The sequence below is a fragment of the Haliaeetus albicilla genome, chromosome 5 (genome assembly GCF_947461875.1).
Source record: "Haliaeetus albicilla chromosome 5, bHalAlb1.1, whole genome shotgun sequence".
Classification (NCBI taxonomy): Eukaryota; Metazoa; Chordata; class Aves; order Accipitriformes; family Accipitridae; genus Haliaeetus; species Haliaeetus albicilla.
In genome coordinates this window covers 19948681-19965303 of record NC_091487.1, presented here as the reverse complement: position 1 = coordinate 19965303, position 16623 = coordinate 19948681, and the positions used below count along the sequence as shown (strand labels likewise).

The 16623-nt window shown below is 40.0% G+C and overlaps 1 protein-coding gene across 8 annotated transcripts in view; it reads right to left on the bottom strand.

Annotated features, from left to right (window-relative positions):
• The window catches only part of FOXN3 (forkhead box N3), a 217365-nt gene that overhangs the window by 21995 nt on the left and 178747 nt on the right, over positions 1-16623 (bottom strand). For 4 of the 8 annotated variants that reach the window (XM_069783664.1, XM_069783668.1, XM_069783665.1 and 1 more), the window contains exon 5: positions 8237-8302. The exons of 2 other annotated variants lie outside the window; for them this stretch is intronic. In XM_069783664.1, the coding sequence (XP_069639765.1) occupies positions 8237-8302 (66 nt within the window). The remainder of the gene's footprint in view (positions 1-8236; positions 8303-16623) is intronic. 2 more of the 8 variants (XM_069783667.1, XM_069783669.1) reach the window with 1 other exon arrangement.

The window sequence follows — 16623 nt, the reverse complement described above, 5'->3', positions numbered from 1 at the left end:
TGCCAGAAGGGGCCTTAACTTTTCTCTGAAGTACACCACCGCTCTGTATATTGAAATCACCACTCAGAATTCAGTAACTATTTCAGCTTGCAACAGCAGTGTTATTGCTACTGATTTTTTTGTTTCCCACAACTCTGAATTACGATGCAGCAATACCACTACATCACTAGTTAAGTTATGCAGACAGACAAACAGAAAGGTTGTATGCAAGGGGTGAAATGAAGAAGGACACTGGGTGTATCCTTTCAGTAAACATCTGGAACCATAATGGAAAAAAAAAAACAACCCACCACAACTTGCTGGTAAATTGGTTTCTCTAGCATTCTAAACCCAAAATGAAAAGCAGGATCAAACTAATTCAATGGTAGAAGTTGTTAATTTCTGGTTATCCACATAACCAATGTACCACTGTAAGACTGATCTCTATTGCTCACGCATCTCTACTTATAGCATTTAAAGCATCAATACCCATCCTTCCCAAAATGACACTAATTACTTTATTTTTAAAAAAATCTATGTATATAAACTGCTAATACATTGTGCCTGCTACCCAGACACTTTCCCTGCCTTCGTGCAGGCTGTATGAAGATGGCTACTTATTACCCAAGGAATTATTTTCACATGTTGGTACTTTTGAAGGGTTGTGGATTATTTACTGGAAAATATGTGGTGCTTTTATTCCAAAGATACATGCCTTACAAGCTTTAATTACGTTTCAAAACCATACTTTGAGGTGAGGTATTTATATTTTAGATTGAAGATTCAAGGTGTGGAGGTAAGATAATTTACTCTAAGCCATATCATCAATCAGCACCAGTCTGGACTAACACCTTACAGTCCAGACTCCTCTTTTCTAATGCTTCTTTAACCAACAGTACAGGCAGGTTACAGGGTTCCCAATTCCTAGGCAGAAGTGTGAAATGTAATTTACACCTTTTCTGTGCAAGTGCCAAGAGACATTTATGTCTGAGAAACTCAGCTCAAGAAAACATGCAAAAAGATTTGTGCATCTCTTTGATAAAGGTTTCTTCTTTCACAAAATGTTCTTAGTGAAATGCAGAGTCTTGAAACAACAAAATCATTATTCACCTTTCAGCTTTCATCACTCATCACTGCTATGTTTTCAAGGAGGCATTGGATCTTGTTCTGCTCTCAGGAAGCTTAAACCCAGGAAATACTTCCACGGGAGTAGAGTTAAACTGTGTACAGAGAATCTGCCCCTAATCTGTTGCGTGAACGGGGAAATGATTTTTGGATCTTATGCTGCTCTGGTGGAATTCCGCAAGCTGGGTAGGATCTGCTGTCATTTCAAGTCTCTGCCAGCTAACTGCAGAGAGAAGCAACGCATCCAATGTAAAAAATCAAGACTGCATCTCTGAAATTCTGCAAGGGGGAAAATAATCAGTCTTTTGGAGCAAACTTTCACATTACTGTTTAACAGACAATGAACTGAATGCCATGTAGGAGAACATACCGTAATCCGAATCCATCAAAACACTATGTTCAGATAGTGTTAGAAATACCCAACAGAAGCCCTCAAAAATCCAGCGTTGTTTTGTAGCCTGTACTCAGCCTCTGGAGGTGGAAAATAAGTAGAAGGCCACATGATCACTCCACAGCCAGTGCAGGACTGTTTTAATTCAGAGCATGGTTTTGTGTGCACATTAGCTGAGTAGAATATCCCAAACTATGGACTTCTTTCATTACAACCCTTGACAGACTGCATCCATAATCTCTTACTTGCAAGCATGCGTGCGGGGAAAGCAAACTTCCTCCATCCAGCTGAGCTAACAACCTCATCCAAGACCTTTGCAACAATCAAAACTATGTTAGACTGGGTCCTTCACTGAAGATTTGATTGTGTAACACACAATAGAGCAATTTGTCAAAAATTAAACGGAAAAGAAGGAGAAAATACTCAATGGATAGAGTCATCAAACACCCCAACAGCTCACTAAATAAGGAAACCAACTTCCTGCTTAAATGTTGGCACGTGGAAGTTAAGTGAAATATCAGCGCTGAGAGCGATTTGTTGTAAATCAAGAAAATTAAAAAGAAATGGGTAACAAACATGTCTTTATGTCATCTAGGAAACAAGCGTACAGTTCATTAAACTGTCTAGCTCAAGGTAGCCAACATTTAGACTAGTGAGGAAGACTGAATCATATTTATTGAAAACAAACTTTAAAAAAGTAGAATATTAGAGTATGAAGGTATCCTGTAGGGACAGACTGGTTCTCTGCCTCTTCTGTCATCATGTGGCACATGCATTTATCTCAGGGCTGTCTTCCCTGACCCATCTCTTGTAGCACAGAAGAAATCATTATAGACAAGAGATACTGAGTTTCTGCTAATATCTGTCAGCTTCAGCTTCTTTCTGCCAATCTCTCTTCCAGGACAGTGTTCAGCAGAATACTTTATCTCAGGCTACAAGAAATGAAAATAGAAAATTGCTAATGATGTATAATCAATGGGACATCAGAAGTTGCCAAAAGCAACTGTTATCTGCCAAATGTGTAACTTTATTCACTTCAACTCTCTTATCCCAGGCATAAATTTGATGCCATCTGCCTAACTTCTATTTTACTGCTCAAGGACAATTTTACAGCTCTTAAACTCCACAGTCTGTAGTCCTAACAAACTGCAAATCAAGAATACATCCAACAAGCCTTTTACTCTAAACAAAAATTTGGAGGTGGGGTGGGGGTGGAAGAAGTGTATTCTGATAAACCTATCACACTCATACCTTGTCTAAGGACATTTAATAAAAATAATTCAATCTTCTGTGTTATTTTTTTGTGCAAGCAGAAAACCACAGCAAGCCATTCTTCATTTTGGTGATGCTGGAACTGCTCAACAACAAACTAAACCATGGTGCTAAATCAAAATATGAGGAGCAAGGAGAAAGAAGTAGAAAGTATTTTGTAAAAGTAAGTTTTCTTCCCAATTCTGTTTCCTCACTTTAATGACTTGGTACTGAAACACTGAAGTAAAAACAAACAAACAAACAAAAAAAACCCCCAAAATTCTCCTTAACAGAAGTTGAGGATCCCATTCCCCCCAAAATCCCAGCAACCAGAAGGGAAAGTTTATACCCTATGAAAATGTCTTTTCCTAATTTCCAATTTTCACTTTGATACAGACACCATGACAGTCAGAAAAAATAGCTTTATGAAACATTTTACAGTCAACGATTTATCATTTTCTGATATAAAAAGTTAGGCTAGAAGCTGTCTAATAAGTTACGGTAAGTGACTTGTCCACAAGCAGTACAAACAGAACATTACAGTTATTGAGTTTCATATACAATAAAAATGTCCCAAGAAAACAGCATGTTCTATCTGATCCTATTTGGAGGACTTCTGTCTGTTATTAAGGCAATTTTAGATCCAATTTTTTTGTCTTGATTTTGTCCTGCATTAGCTTAAAAAGCAAATTTCATCAGGATACAATTTTAGAAGTGTAGAGGTACAGTATTAGTAGATCTCTTTAGGGAATTTCTTCTCCCACCAAATTTAAAATACAGGTATCTATTCTGGGTTTTATATGCTTTGAGACAAAGATTAATGAACATTTCCAAACCAGAGAGACATTGATCACACCACTGGAAAGCCTGCTTTTTAAGAAGCACCCAGCAAAACTCCATGGTCATATCTTCCCAAACATCTCTACCAGAGCATTTCGGTCTCCTGGAAGGAACCACCCATAAAACCAGTGTTGCAAAGTCCCCTGAAGGCCACCACTTTCCAGCTAACCTGGGTGCGTAGTGGTGAGCAGTATCAAAAAGAGAAAACGGATGTTCAGAGCTGAGGACTCTCAGTTTCCTGGTTTCTACCCAAACCCTTTCTGTGAGCACTGTTTATAGCTGTTTGCACTATTAAACTTCAGCTTGAGCAATGTACTTACATTTGTGTGCGATTCCCAAATTATATAGCAATGGGCAAAGGACTACTCATGAATTTGAAGCTATGTATAATATCGCTGAGTCAAGACCTTCTTGAATTAAATCAAGATTTCCAGTATAATCACTTTGACGGCAGCGTTGTTTCACTAGCAGTAGCAGTAATACACTACACACGCTCCCCTCTGACTGGTCCTTCCCTCAGAGCAAATGGTTCCAAGTTCAGAATGACCTCACCAACTAAGAAGGTACTGCTACTTAAAATGCTTACAGTGACTTGAATCTCAGGAAGTCCAAACACACTGCAAAACCACCAAAACCAATTCCATCTTATTCATGGCAAAACACAATGTTTTGGAAAGACTAAATGACATGCCCAGGATGACACACTCTTGAAGTCGGAACGCTACACTGAGTGACAGCTGGTAACATTTCCTTTCAAAACACCGGTAAGAATTTAAGTACTGAAAATCTTAGCAATTGTACAAAACTAATCCACGGGCTTCACTGAGTTAGTAACCATGACTTCTAAACTGAGCTTTACCATTTGTTCACTCTCTCCTTTTCCTCTGTCCTCTCTGTGAATTAGATTCCCATCAGGGAAAACAGGCCCAGAAATTTGATGAAACTTGCCCAAGATGGACCAGCCAGTACCCAGTTCGCTGCAGGTCAAAATACAGTTTTCAATGCAACTCATGTATTTTGGAATTAATATTCATGTACTGGCTACTAATAAAATCCAAAGTATTCGTAACTGGTGATAGCTGCTGTTTCTTTTTAAACGTAATCAATCCATACAAAACTTGATGAAATACAAGGACGTCCATAAACCGAAGCAAAAAAAGTATTAAAACCATGTTCCTACATGCCCATAGCATATCACAGTATCTTTCACGCTTTATTCTTGGTGCCAGTTGGATTGTATGTTTCAGTAGAGTCTTGCACAGAGCTGGGTATTTTGAGCTTCTTCCTTTAGTTACAACCTAGAAATATTTGGTCTGGGAAGATACTGCAAAGTGTTAATATTCTAGAAATTGATTTCTGATGTCAACACCCCAACTATAATTGCATTATGTCCAACCTTTAGTGACAACGGGAACAACCAATTTCATGAGTCTATAAAATAAAACCTGCACAAACACAAATAATCCCAATAATGGTGTTTTACTCTTTCATTCTGCCGTATTATTTTCTTCCATGAAAACTAACGCATGGGGTGATTGGGGTAAATGGTAAGCAATGTTTGTGCCAGCTCAGACACCATTTCAAGATTTCATATAAAAGCAAAAGCTGATTTTAAAATTCATGTGTGGTTGTTAGTAGTGTTTCACACATGGGTATGGAATTTTAAATGGTCATTTAAAACCATAAAGCCAATTAATCAATCTGTTACAAAGCAGGAACAGTTTACTTTGGATTTTCTAATGCCACTGAGATGGGATTCTTTTCTGACAGACTATATTAGAAGAATAAATTTTAATAAGACTTTGAATGATGGCTGTAGGTAACTTCATCCTAAAGATGCTTTTAGCACTCACATTGCCTAGACGAGCACAGATTTTTATCCTGCTTGAAAGGTAGCTTTTAATCCAAGAAGATGCCTTCAAAGTCAAAACCCAACACATGTAACTATCCACACAAACATGAATCCAGACTGTCACAATCTGCTCTGGAGGTATCCACATTTCACAACGATGGTTAAGTGTTTGTAGGACAGGCAAAGGCATTAATGGACCAGAGTTTTGAACTTTCTGACTTGTCAAGTTGTTATACCATGAAACGACACTCAGGATCCGCCTCCATCTCACCATCTTTGTTGTGGAAGTAACTGACACACTCGGAGTCAGAGTCTCAGACCAAAAGGGTGTTTTCAGTCAGGTATTAACACCTTTGGCCAAACTGTAAATTATGTCTGTCTCTCTTCAAACCACTTCCAGGCAAGCTTGTCTTCAGAAGATGGGGCATTTTGCAGCCCTGATGGCTTGAGCACATCCTTGACACCACAGTCTGATATGATGAACAGAACTCTGAATCTTCAAGGGATCAAACGGTACCAGCATGCTTACTGCCCTGATCATTCACAGCTTGATTTACAGACCACTGTAATCACTGACAAAGCAGAGAATGAACTGTGAGCTTCTAGACAATGCTCAGCATTGCGATGCAATTTTTATAGCCCAATTGCCTTTTATTTGAAAACTAATTTTAAATGTGATTTTTCATGTAATTGTTTCTCAATATGCAGTAGTAATTAATTTGCTTTAAGTTGCCTGAGATTTTCCTAACCTGGTAGATAAGTAAGATCCAACTGCAATTCATAAGACAGGCTGATTTACTACCTCAGGTATCCATTCACAGACACACAAAAATGTTTCTCCTTCGTAATTTAGAGGACTTCTCAGGAGGTTACAATAAAAACTTCGGCCCTTCCCTCGTGGCACCAGCCAATTCTACCCAGTATGTGGAAGGATTCATGAAGTTCTGAGCAGACCCTACATTTAAGTTTAAAGGCATAGAGGAAGACCTTGTTACTTCCAGACATCAAGGAGGGAGCAATGTGAATGAGGAGCCATCTTTCTGTTTTCATCTTCCTCTCACTTTTGACATCCTGACACAACAGCCCACTGGGAAGGTGACATGGGGGGAGAGATATACCAAACTCGTAGAAGGCTAGAACTTCCTTCCTCAGAGCAACCTCTACAAACTAAAATAGCAATAAGCCATTTGCCAACCTGCAAGCTATGATCTCTATGAAGTGACAGTGCCCAAGTCTCCAAATCACTTCCATGCAAACACCTGCAATGCTGGCACACATGAGTATGTGATAAAAATCTGCAGTGTGTTTAGTACACGCAGCTTACTATAGATCTCCTCCCTTTCCTGTGTGCAATCTTCTGCTCTCCAGTTCCTCCAGGAGTTCAGATTATTCTGCGTTTTCCCCATCCTTTTCTGTGCACATACTGCTTCATGTGTCCTCTCTCTCACATACCCTTTTAACTCTGCACTTTCATTCTACTCCAACTTCTTTCCCCCTTTTCTCTGCCCCACAAATATGGCTTCTTTAAATTTCTGATCCTTTGAAGATCTCTCATTTTATTCTTCCCACTAAGCCCAATGATAACCTCCTCTCCCCAATAAAATTTTTTCCTTTTTCCTACCTACACGTTGCTGCGATTGCTCGCCCTTTTACCATGCATAGTCCCTGAAGGCTGTTTAGGTGAGGAGGACAAGGACCACTCTTGGCTCCTTCCGGAACGGACAGTTTCTTGGTACATTGCGCTCTACCCGAGAGGCGCTTCTCAAGAGGCATTTCTCTGGCAGGGTCACAAAGCAGGCTGACAATAGCTTTCCTTGGCTGCACAGGAAATGCTTTGATGGTAATTGACTCTCTTCCCCAGGCAGAGTATCAAAGTGCGAATCAAGGCTTCCTCTGGAATTTGGATTTGGTTGCCTGAGCTAGAACAATAGTGGTGATGCTAGACAGGCTTGATAACGGCTTCTATTTTAACTTCTGCCTTTATTTTTTAGAGCTGCCTGTCACTTGGCATTACTACCATGCTTGCTGACCAGCGATATGTTTGTTTTCTTGTACTCCCTGCTTTTGTGCAGTTGTATTCCTCTACGGATTCCTCTAATACCTTCACTGCAAGCTCTGTGGGGCAGGATGATTCCTGCACTATTTGCACAGCCCAGTACAGTGGGGGCCAAGGCCCCTTCAGAGCTCTGTTAATACACAGCTTCAAAACCTTGGGCCTGGTCACAGAACAAGGAGGACAGTATTGGCAGGAAATGAGACCTTTCCTTGCTCCCCGAAGCCTGCCTACTGCCTTGCATCAGACAGAGCAAAAAAGCAAAATGGGCAGGATGTGTGCAAAGAAGGAGTTGAAACAGTGCCCAAGTGAAAGGAAAGTATCCAGATGGCTGTGGTAACTTGCACGATGGGAGTCAAATCAAAACAAAATGAAAACAAAACCATATGCCACGTACCCTTCGCTCTCTTGCTCTCTTTCTCTCCCTGCCTTTCTCCTGGCTGTTGCCCCAGGTCTTTCTATCAGTACGGATAATAGTATGTTACTCAGTTACGTGTATGTCATGAATAACAATAACCCCTCTTTTACATTAGAGATCACGGATTACTATTATTCATGTAGCAAATAATGTAATACGAACCACAAAATTACACTCATGTAAGGGTCAAGGAAGTGTAAGGGTCTACAAGGGAAGTTGAAGTCCTTCATTAAATCCTTCTTTTTATCTGGTACGCTGTATACTTATAAAAGAGAGTATTAACTTTACACGTCTATGTTGCTATATGCTATAGAAATATCTACTCACAACCTGCTTGTATCTCAGGGGGAGTATTCAAAAGCATCATGGCAGTGGCAGCATCAATGTCAGGATCTGGAAAAATCAACCAATAAATACATTATTTACAACTGGGCTAATCTTCTTGCCCCCGTTGCTAAACTATAGGTTCAACCAAATCTCTGCAGTAAAAAAGTATAAGCGTTCATTATTCAGAGGGCTCGTTGATCACACATTGAATTTACCCCCAAACTTGCATGTGATCCCATTGCTACTATTAAGTAGAGCGCAGTGGTGAGTGTCACCAAACCATACTTCTGTGTGCATGATACCTTTGCTGTTAGCCTCATGAATTTGCTGTTTAATTCTGTGGAGAGTATTTAGATTTCATTACAAAGGATCTGTGAAAGCAGGTGCAACATCACAATTTGGAAGCAACACACAGGGATGAGCTGATGGTGGAGTGGCAAAGCGTAAGGAACACCTAGACCTGAGCAAGTACAGAAGATGACACTCGGTCATTTCGATTTGTCGATAAGGATTTCAGCAGTTTGAGAGACTGTTGGAAGCCAAACAGCTACAATTAAGGGAAAAATAAAAAAAAGAAACGAGCATTTCATTGAAGCACCAACTTATTTGCATCCTCATCCATTGTCACTTTAATATAACCAAAATCATCGGCTGGCTGCTGTTATTCTTAAATTGGTTTCTGAATCCATCACGAACAGTCACTTGACAGATGGTAAGTTATAGAGACAGAACAAAATATGATCCTTTTATAACTATATTCACTGGCTTCACACACAGCAGCTCGGCTGCTATGGAAATGTAGGTAGCTATGACAACAGTAAACAACCCCACAACGGCCACTGAATAAGCTGAAAAGAACATCTGCCCCAGCAAAGCGTCCCAGCTGCCCTGGGGCGCAACTTGCTAATCGTGCAGTGATGCCCTGTGACAGAGAAAGCCGCCTATGCCATGTCCAAATAAATGAAGTGTGCAATTGAAGCAGACATAAAAACGCACACCCTGGCCGACTGCTGCCTCTGTGCTGCTAAACTGAATGACTAATGAGTATGCATTTGTTGTTTGGTTTGGTTTTTTTTTTTTTTCCAGCTTGTCAGTATTTATACTAAATTACATACCAAAAATTTCAATTTACTGCTAATAGCTCCATGGCACTTTATTTTGGCTATTATGTCAGAAAATTACTTTTCACTGTTAAAAGTATATGTGTATTGTACCTTTATATATTTCAAATCTATTTCCAGTAATGTGATGTGGTATAAAGTCCTGCAATTTATTAACAATACAAAAGACAGAGAGGATTTCAATATCTGCTTAAGGAAAATAGAAATTCACTTGACCAATTAAGGAAAAAAAAAGGAATTTTTTATTAGTTTAGGTATGTAGTATTTTTCTGTGAATAGCTGGAAACACACTTCTCATGGCTACTCTATTATTTAATTGCTGTAACAGTAAAGAGAGCAACAGTGTAGCAGGTGTAAAACTAAAGTGGAAGCAGCAGCAGACTAAATTAGTATAAAAGCTGCTCTCATACTGGAAAGCAGGTGCCTGTCTGTCTCCTGGACAGGTCAGCACATTCTTTTCCAAAAGTCACCAGGAGACTCCTCAGAAAAGCAGCTTTACCAACTTATGATCATTTTCAGGTTTGAGGGTACACCAAAAGCAGTATTCCTGCTGTGAGCATCTATGCTGAAAGTGCCATTTCCAAATAGCTTCACTCCCAAACACATGCCATGTTGCAGGACTGGGTCCACACAGCACATAGCCCACAGCCCATGTGGCAAGAGTTTCCCTTTAGTCAAACTGAAGAGGGATAATCTATCTAACATTAAAAAGCACGACAAAGAGCAAAGAAGCCTGAGAAATAAAGCAAAGCAAACCAGAATTCTTCCATCTCTTTCATACCATAAAATCAGGAGATTGTTAGACGTTGTATTTACTGTATCATAATCCGTACAGCCAACTTCAGCATTCATTTGTTGGCTGTTCCTAAATTGTGTTTTCTTGTTTTACTTTAAAGAAGAACCCACCACTGGGCAACATTGTAACATAATGTTAATTTTGCTGTTGAAAGAATAAAAGGACACAACCAGAAAAAACCACATTTCCTGCTGACTTGGGGTTTTGCTTGTGTAACAAACTCTGTGCTTTGAGATAAAATTGATGCAACCAGTTTATCTTGAAAGGTGCATTCTTAGCCTTCGGACCACTAATGGTACCACCATGTTTCTGTAATGACTTCATGACTGTTTACAACACATGACTGCATCCACAGCAGCTGTTTTCCAAAGCACAACCATGATTCAAGCCCATCCACGCATGCTATGCTGTCTCCAGCTCTGTTTCTCTTGCTCTGTTCTTGAAGAAACCAGACAGCTATTCCGTAATGCCTTGGCAGAGGTAAGAGGGCTTGGAGACATGGACCCAGGGTGGTGTCAGTAGGACCGAGGACAACGTGCTTTGGGTTGTCCTTCTGCGGAGATCAAAGAAAAAGGTAGAGGGACTAGCCGCACAAGGAAGACAAGGGCCAAGGGCCAGCAGTCAGAGACCACACAAAGAGGTACAGAAGCAACATCCAAGGCCGGTTCATTCTTGCACAGCATTTACGCTCACAATTTGGAGGTGTTCTCCTGAGAAGGATGTCAAGAAGAAGAGCCAAGAAGTAGTCATGAGGAGCAGCACTGAAGGCAGGCGAATGAAGGGCGCCCCTCCTTGGACTGGCATTTCTTGCTTAGGCTCCTGGTACCCACCAGCGCCCACCCGCTGACGGCCCTTTCCCCACGGCTGGCGTCTTCGTGAAGTCTCTTCCATGCGGATCCTCTCACTTCTAGCAGTAAGGGCTGATCTCACGTGGCAGCCCAACCAGCTTGGTAACTGGATCCTCTCCTTTCTACCTGTCTGTCTGTGCTCATGAAGCTGTGGATTTCATAACTGAGATCTCTGCCCTGCCTGAAGTCTGCGATCAACACAAAAGCTCCTGAAGTTATTAACAGTGGGTGGTTAGTGAAAAATGATTGCAGGAACTTCTTTCCCTAGGAAACCAGGTTAAAAATAACTACATACAAAGTTTTGGAATTTGGAAAATTAAGTATTTAAATGAATGCCTTCTGGTTTCTTTTTGCTAATTAAAGTGGTGAATTGATGGCATGCACAAACTGTACGTTTGTTTTTTGCTAGTGGAAAGCAGAAGATGCCCAACTTTCCCAGTGGAAGAGGAAAGCAAGGAACAACAAAGAAAAGGAAGGATTGTGGGTGTTGTACAACAAAGGAAGAGTACATCAAAGTCTCAACAGGCAACATCGGAGAGTGACAAAAAAATAGTGACAAAAATTGCCAGCAGCCACAGCTCTCTCCCTAACAGATGACTGCTGTCTACACACTCAGTGCCTCACGCTACAATCTGAAGTTTCAGCGCTTGGTCCCTCATCCACCAAGTGTCCTTTGCCAGGGTATCGGAAAGGACCTGCAAAAAACCTTAAGCACTTAGACTAACTCATACGGCATGAAAGCATACATTGCAATGCAGTTCAAAGCCACCACAGCTGTAGTACCTCCCCTTGCAGTGGGAGCGTACTGTTATTTTTTGCCAGCATTGCTTTCAAAGACAAAACTTCTTTTGATGAAGGCAATACAAACAAAGGATAAGTCACAAACCTCACGGCAGGTCTGTTCGCTGCATTTTAGATTCAAGTCCCTATTATTCAGCAAAGCGTTCAAAAGTGAACACCAAATCAGTAAACAGCATCTAGTTCCTTCATTGAGGAACTAACCTACAATTTATCACTCTGTGGAATTATATATAGTGCATATTGTCAAGACGTGACATGCTTTGAGCCAAAATTCACTCTGCACATTACCTGTATAGATCAGAATCTGTCCTGCACAGACATGTGAAGTGGCAAAATAGTAGGCATGAAATATTTTGACATGAGAATACATACAAACACTCAGCAATGCAGAGGATAGCCCTCAGGTAGCAGACTATTTATTCTAGAATTGACAAAAAATAATTAAAAACCAACAGGTACCTGAGAAAGCCGGATGTGACAGCTGTCCTTTTATTATGTTGTGATCTCCCATCCAAGTTCATTTACTAGAGAGAGGAAGTGTTTTATAATCTTCCATATTATTTTCATATTTTTACTCCAAACTTTGATCTGATTTCACTGAATGCTTCAAATCGATCCCCTTCCAACTAAGTCGTAATAAAAATTAGGATAACACAGTCCCTCTTGATTTTGCTAGAGGGTATTTATTTTTACAGCCATACTATAAGGCTTTAAAGAAAACAGCAGTTGAAGCAGTTCAAAGCAACCATGGCCTGAATTTTCCAGCACAGATGCCTAGAGAGAGGCACTTAAGATGCATATTTAGGTACTACTAAAATGTTACTGCCAACTGACGTAAAAAATATAGTTAGTAAATAAACTGCACCATCTGTACACTACAACCATTGCCATGTTATCTCATCAGGAAGGAATTTATAAGATCTTCTTTAATTTAAAGTTACTACATCTAAAATAGAATTGTTTTTGTAAAGAATATCACTTCACCATTCAGTATGCTGATTTTTGGCCCCTTCTGCCTCAGCATCCTCCACTGCTTTTTTCAATTCAAATGCTCTCCTCTAGCTGGAATGCATAAAACTTACTGCCACTGTACTCAGAAGATAGAAGTCCAGTTTATTACTTTTCTACAAGATCAGTCTTTTTATTCCCTACCTCAATTCCTAGCACAGCCCATTCCTACACATTTCTTGTGATTTGATCCTTTGATATTTTCAATTTTCAGCAGCAGGAAAATGTTGCAAAAGCAACACTCTGTCTTCCACCTTTTACCTTCAGGCTTATTAAATTGCAACATAGCAAATAGCAGCTTGCCTCTGTTTAACTTGTCTGTTAATAGATGTGCCTTTTCCCTTCCCACATCATGATGGTTAACCTTGGTCCAAGTCAGGTTAGGTCAAAGACATAGAGAATAATTAATAGAGTGAAGGCTTCCCCCCCCCCCCCTTTTTTTTTCTTTTTGATTTTTAATTTATTTTGCCTGATGACAGAATAAGAACATAGCTGTTAAAATAAAACTGCAATGTGCAAGACAGAAAGAAATACCTGAAGAGAACTGCAAGTACTGTAATTCTGTCAGGCTCCTTGGTGTAGGATGCCACTCAGGACACTTCTGAAATATTTAAATAAGGTTGAGAAGAGCTCTTAAAATAAACAGAATACTTGTGGAAGCATACGGTAAACCAATAGGATTCAGAACCAAGAGCTTGGGAAGAAACAAGACATTATATTCATACCTCAACAACAGTGCACGAAAAGACCAAGAATGAGAATTCTGGAAGCTGTATAATAGAGGCCAGGAGGAAGCAATTTCACTAGCAATACAAAATTGGTCTGGCAGTCACAGTGGTTCTCCCACGCCTTTGAAAGGATCTAGTATGAGACACAGAAGAAGAAAGGTACGGGTCTAAACGAACCAATAATTTTTCCTGTTCTTAAGTTCATTTCCAGCACTGCCGAGTAAGCTACAGCAGAAATTATTCTGAGAGGTCTAATTTAAAAAAATTACAGAATACCTGTAACAGAAACCTTCTTCCTGCTCCTCTATTTTGTTAAATTTGTATCATCATGAAGCTATACATACAATTTCCATTCTCTAGCAATGCCATTTTATCAGCTGAAAAACTGTATAAACAAACAGTTACAACATATATGCTTGTTAAAAATATTAGCTTTAATAAAAAGAATGGTAGGAGAAAGAGTTACAGAAGGTCTTGCGCATGCACAAACTCAAAGAGGTTCATCTATCATTTGGAAAGCTGTATGAAACCAAAACATATCATCCTAACTTTTCATCTCAGTAGTAAAGATTAAGATCAGTTAACTGTTAAAAGAAAGACTCACAACACTGATATATATTCTACCAGTGCAAGATAAAAATCTTTTAAGAGACAGCTGACTAAAGAGAGATGAGATATAGATCTTATACATAAAAATGGCGTATTATAATACATTCTCTGCTTAAGAACATGGTGGAGATGTTTGCTTTGGTTTTGTTCCTTTATTTTTAAAGTATTTTTTCATTTTGGTGTACAATAATGGCAAGCTTAATTTTCAGTGCTGAAGGATGTGAAAATAAAATTTACCCATCACAAATGAAACAGTAAAGTCCTTTTTGACTCCATCCAGCCTGTGCAGTGTGTAGTACTGAACAGAAAACATCAGCTGGAGAAAGCACCAGCCAGTGAGCCTAGCACAGAAGAGAGAAACAATGTGCTGTTCCATCATGTACTTACCTTATTTGTGATGAGGAATTTCAACCATCTCCTTAACTGCTTGCGGCAGCCTCAGCTTCAACAGTGGAAGATGGGATTATGAGGGCTGTAACTCCTTGCAGCCTTACAGGTTGCACACAGGTTTTTTTTTGACCAAAGGATACACATACACACAAATGCACATGCTCTTTGTCCCCAGTTACGCAGATGTGTGTTAGCTCTAAATGGGACATCAAGGTCATCCTTGCTCAAGCTTTCATAATGTCCCTGCTGCTAACACTAGGTTTTTCTTCCAGCAAAGTAGGAGGATGGCTGGCAGGAGGAAGCCCTCTAGAAAACTCTTACCATTTAAGACCAAATAAACCATACCTTATTGTCCCATACAAATGTTTGTTGTAAGAACTCATTTCTTTCTCAGGCTATTTCAAAATACATTTGTGTCCATCAGACCTTGAGAACTGAGTACGTCTTTCAGTCCAGCAAGCGCAGGACATGCCAACTGGAAAAGAACCGACACATCTCACATAGCCCGAGTGACCCTTGGGGGAATGTTTACAGTCCCGCCCCCAGCCACTGGCTCTGTAGGAAAAGGCGGCTTTTGGGTACTTTCACTGCAAGATGAGTCTTCAGGAGGGTGTCACCCAAACATCCCAGCTACTGGAACCACCATGGCACAAGGCACAGCATGAACGCGCCAAGGGAAGGCTTGGGGAGGTGAACATAAATTCCACACCAGTTTCAGGATCCAGAAAGCAAAGGGGAAGATGTCAGATAAACATGAAAACAACAGTGAGAAAGGTATTTCAGGGATTTGAAGGAAAAAAATGATACTAATGATGAGAAAAGGGGTCAGGCATGTGACACCGACAGTGAAAGGACTGTATATAGTCTAACTAGGGAGCCAAATGCAGTCTAAAACCAAAAACAAGAGCAGAAAAGGTGAACAAAAAATCCGGTAGCTAAAATAGCTGTGTGCTAATAATGCAGGCAGACTGACATAACAAAAGAGGAACTCAAGGCACTAGTGTTATTACAGGAAAATTCACAAACAGGGTGGAACAGCAATTATTATTGAAACAGGTGTCAAAAGGTCTGTGCTTTTCAAGGAAAAGAAACACAGGTTTTATATGGTAGGACACTGTCATGCAATAATGAAACAGCAGACTTTGGAAATAGAAGAAAACAGAAAATGTCTGGAAATGCTGTGGAAAGATGGTCAAAGAAGACGTCTAAGAGAGACACTGGGTCTGCTCTTGACTTCTTGCACCAGATATGGATCTGGATAGCACTCTGCATCATTGAAGAAATGGGAATTATGTCATCACAGGAGACTAACTTCACAATACAGATTGGAGAACAAATGCTATTAACCACAGTAAGGCCAGTTATTCCTGGATGTGACAGCTGACAAATTTCTTTATCCATGTTGCTGAATGAACAAGAATAGATTCTTTTCTGCTCTTTATCTTAAGTAATGAGGATGACTTTGGAACAGGGGACCACAAAACGATTCAGTTTAGATTAAGTGGGAAGGATAACAGCAAGCCTAATTTTGTTTGAGATCTATAATTTCCAAAGAGCAAGTTTTGATGAACTAAATGGCTCCCGTGGAACCTCTGGGAAACAGACTGGGCTGAGGAACTCTAGACCTCAGCGTGAGGGATGCTGCAGTTTCTGCAAGTCACTATGCAAAGAGCTCACTCTAACTTGTATCCTGAGAAAACTAGGAAAGATTCATTCTTTCAAAAAAAGAACAAAAAAGCTAAAAACCCAAGCTGTACAACTGAACCGACATGGAAACTGACTTTAGGAGAGAAAACAGAGAGCTTGGCTTACTCAGTTAAGCAAAACAAAGGCAGAAAAGAAGTAAGATTCTGCCAATACAATGAGGTGACCATGGGATGCTGGGGGGAAAAGCAAGGAACAACTATTAAGTTTAAAGACAGTTTCAGTAAACCAACATTGGCTGAAGACAGAATGTAACCAGAACATTTCTATACAACAGTGTCCTGGTTTCAGCTGGGATAGAGTTAATTGTCTTCCTAGTAGCTGGTACAGTGCTATGTTTTGAGTTCAGTATGTGAAGAATGTTGATAACACACTGATGTTT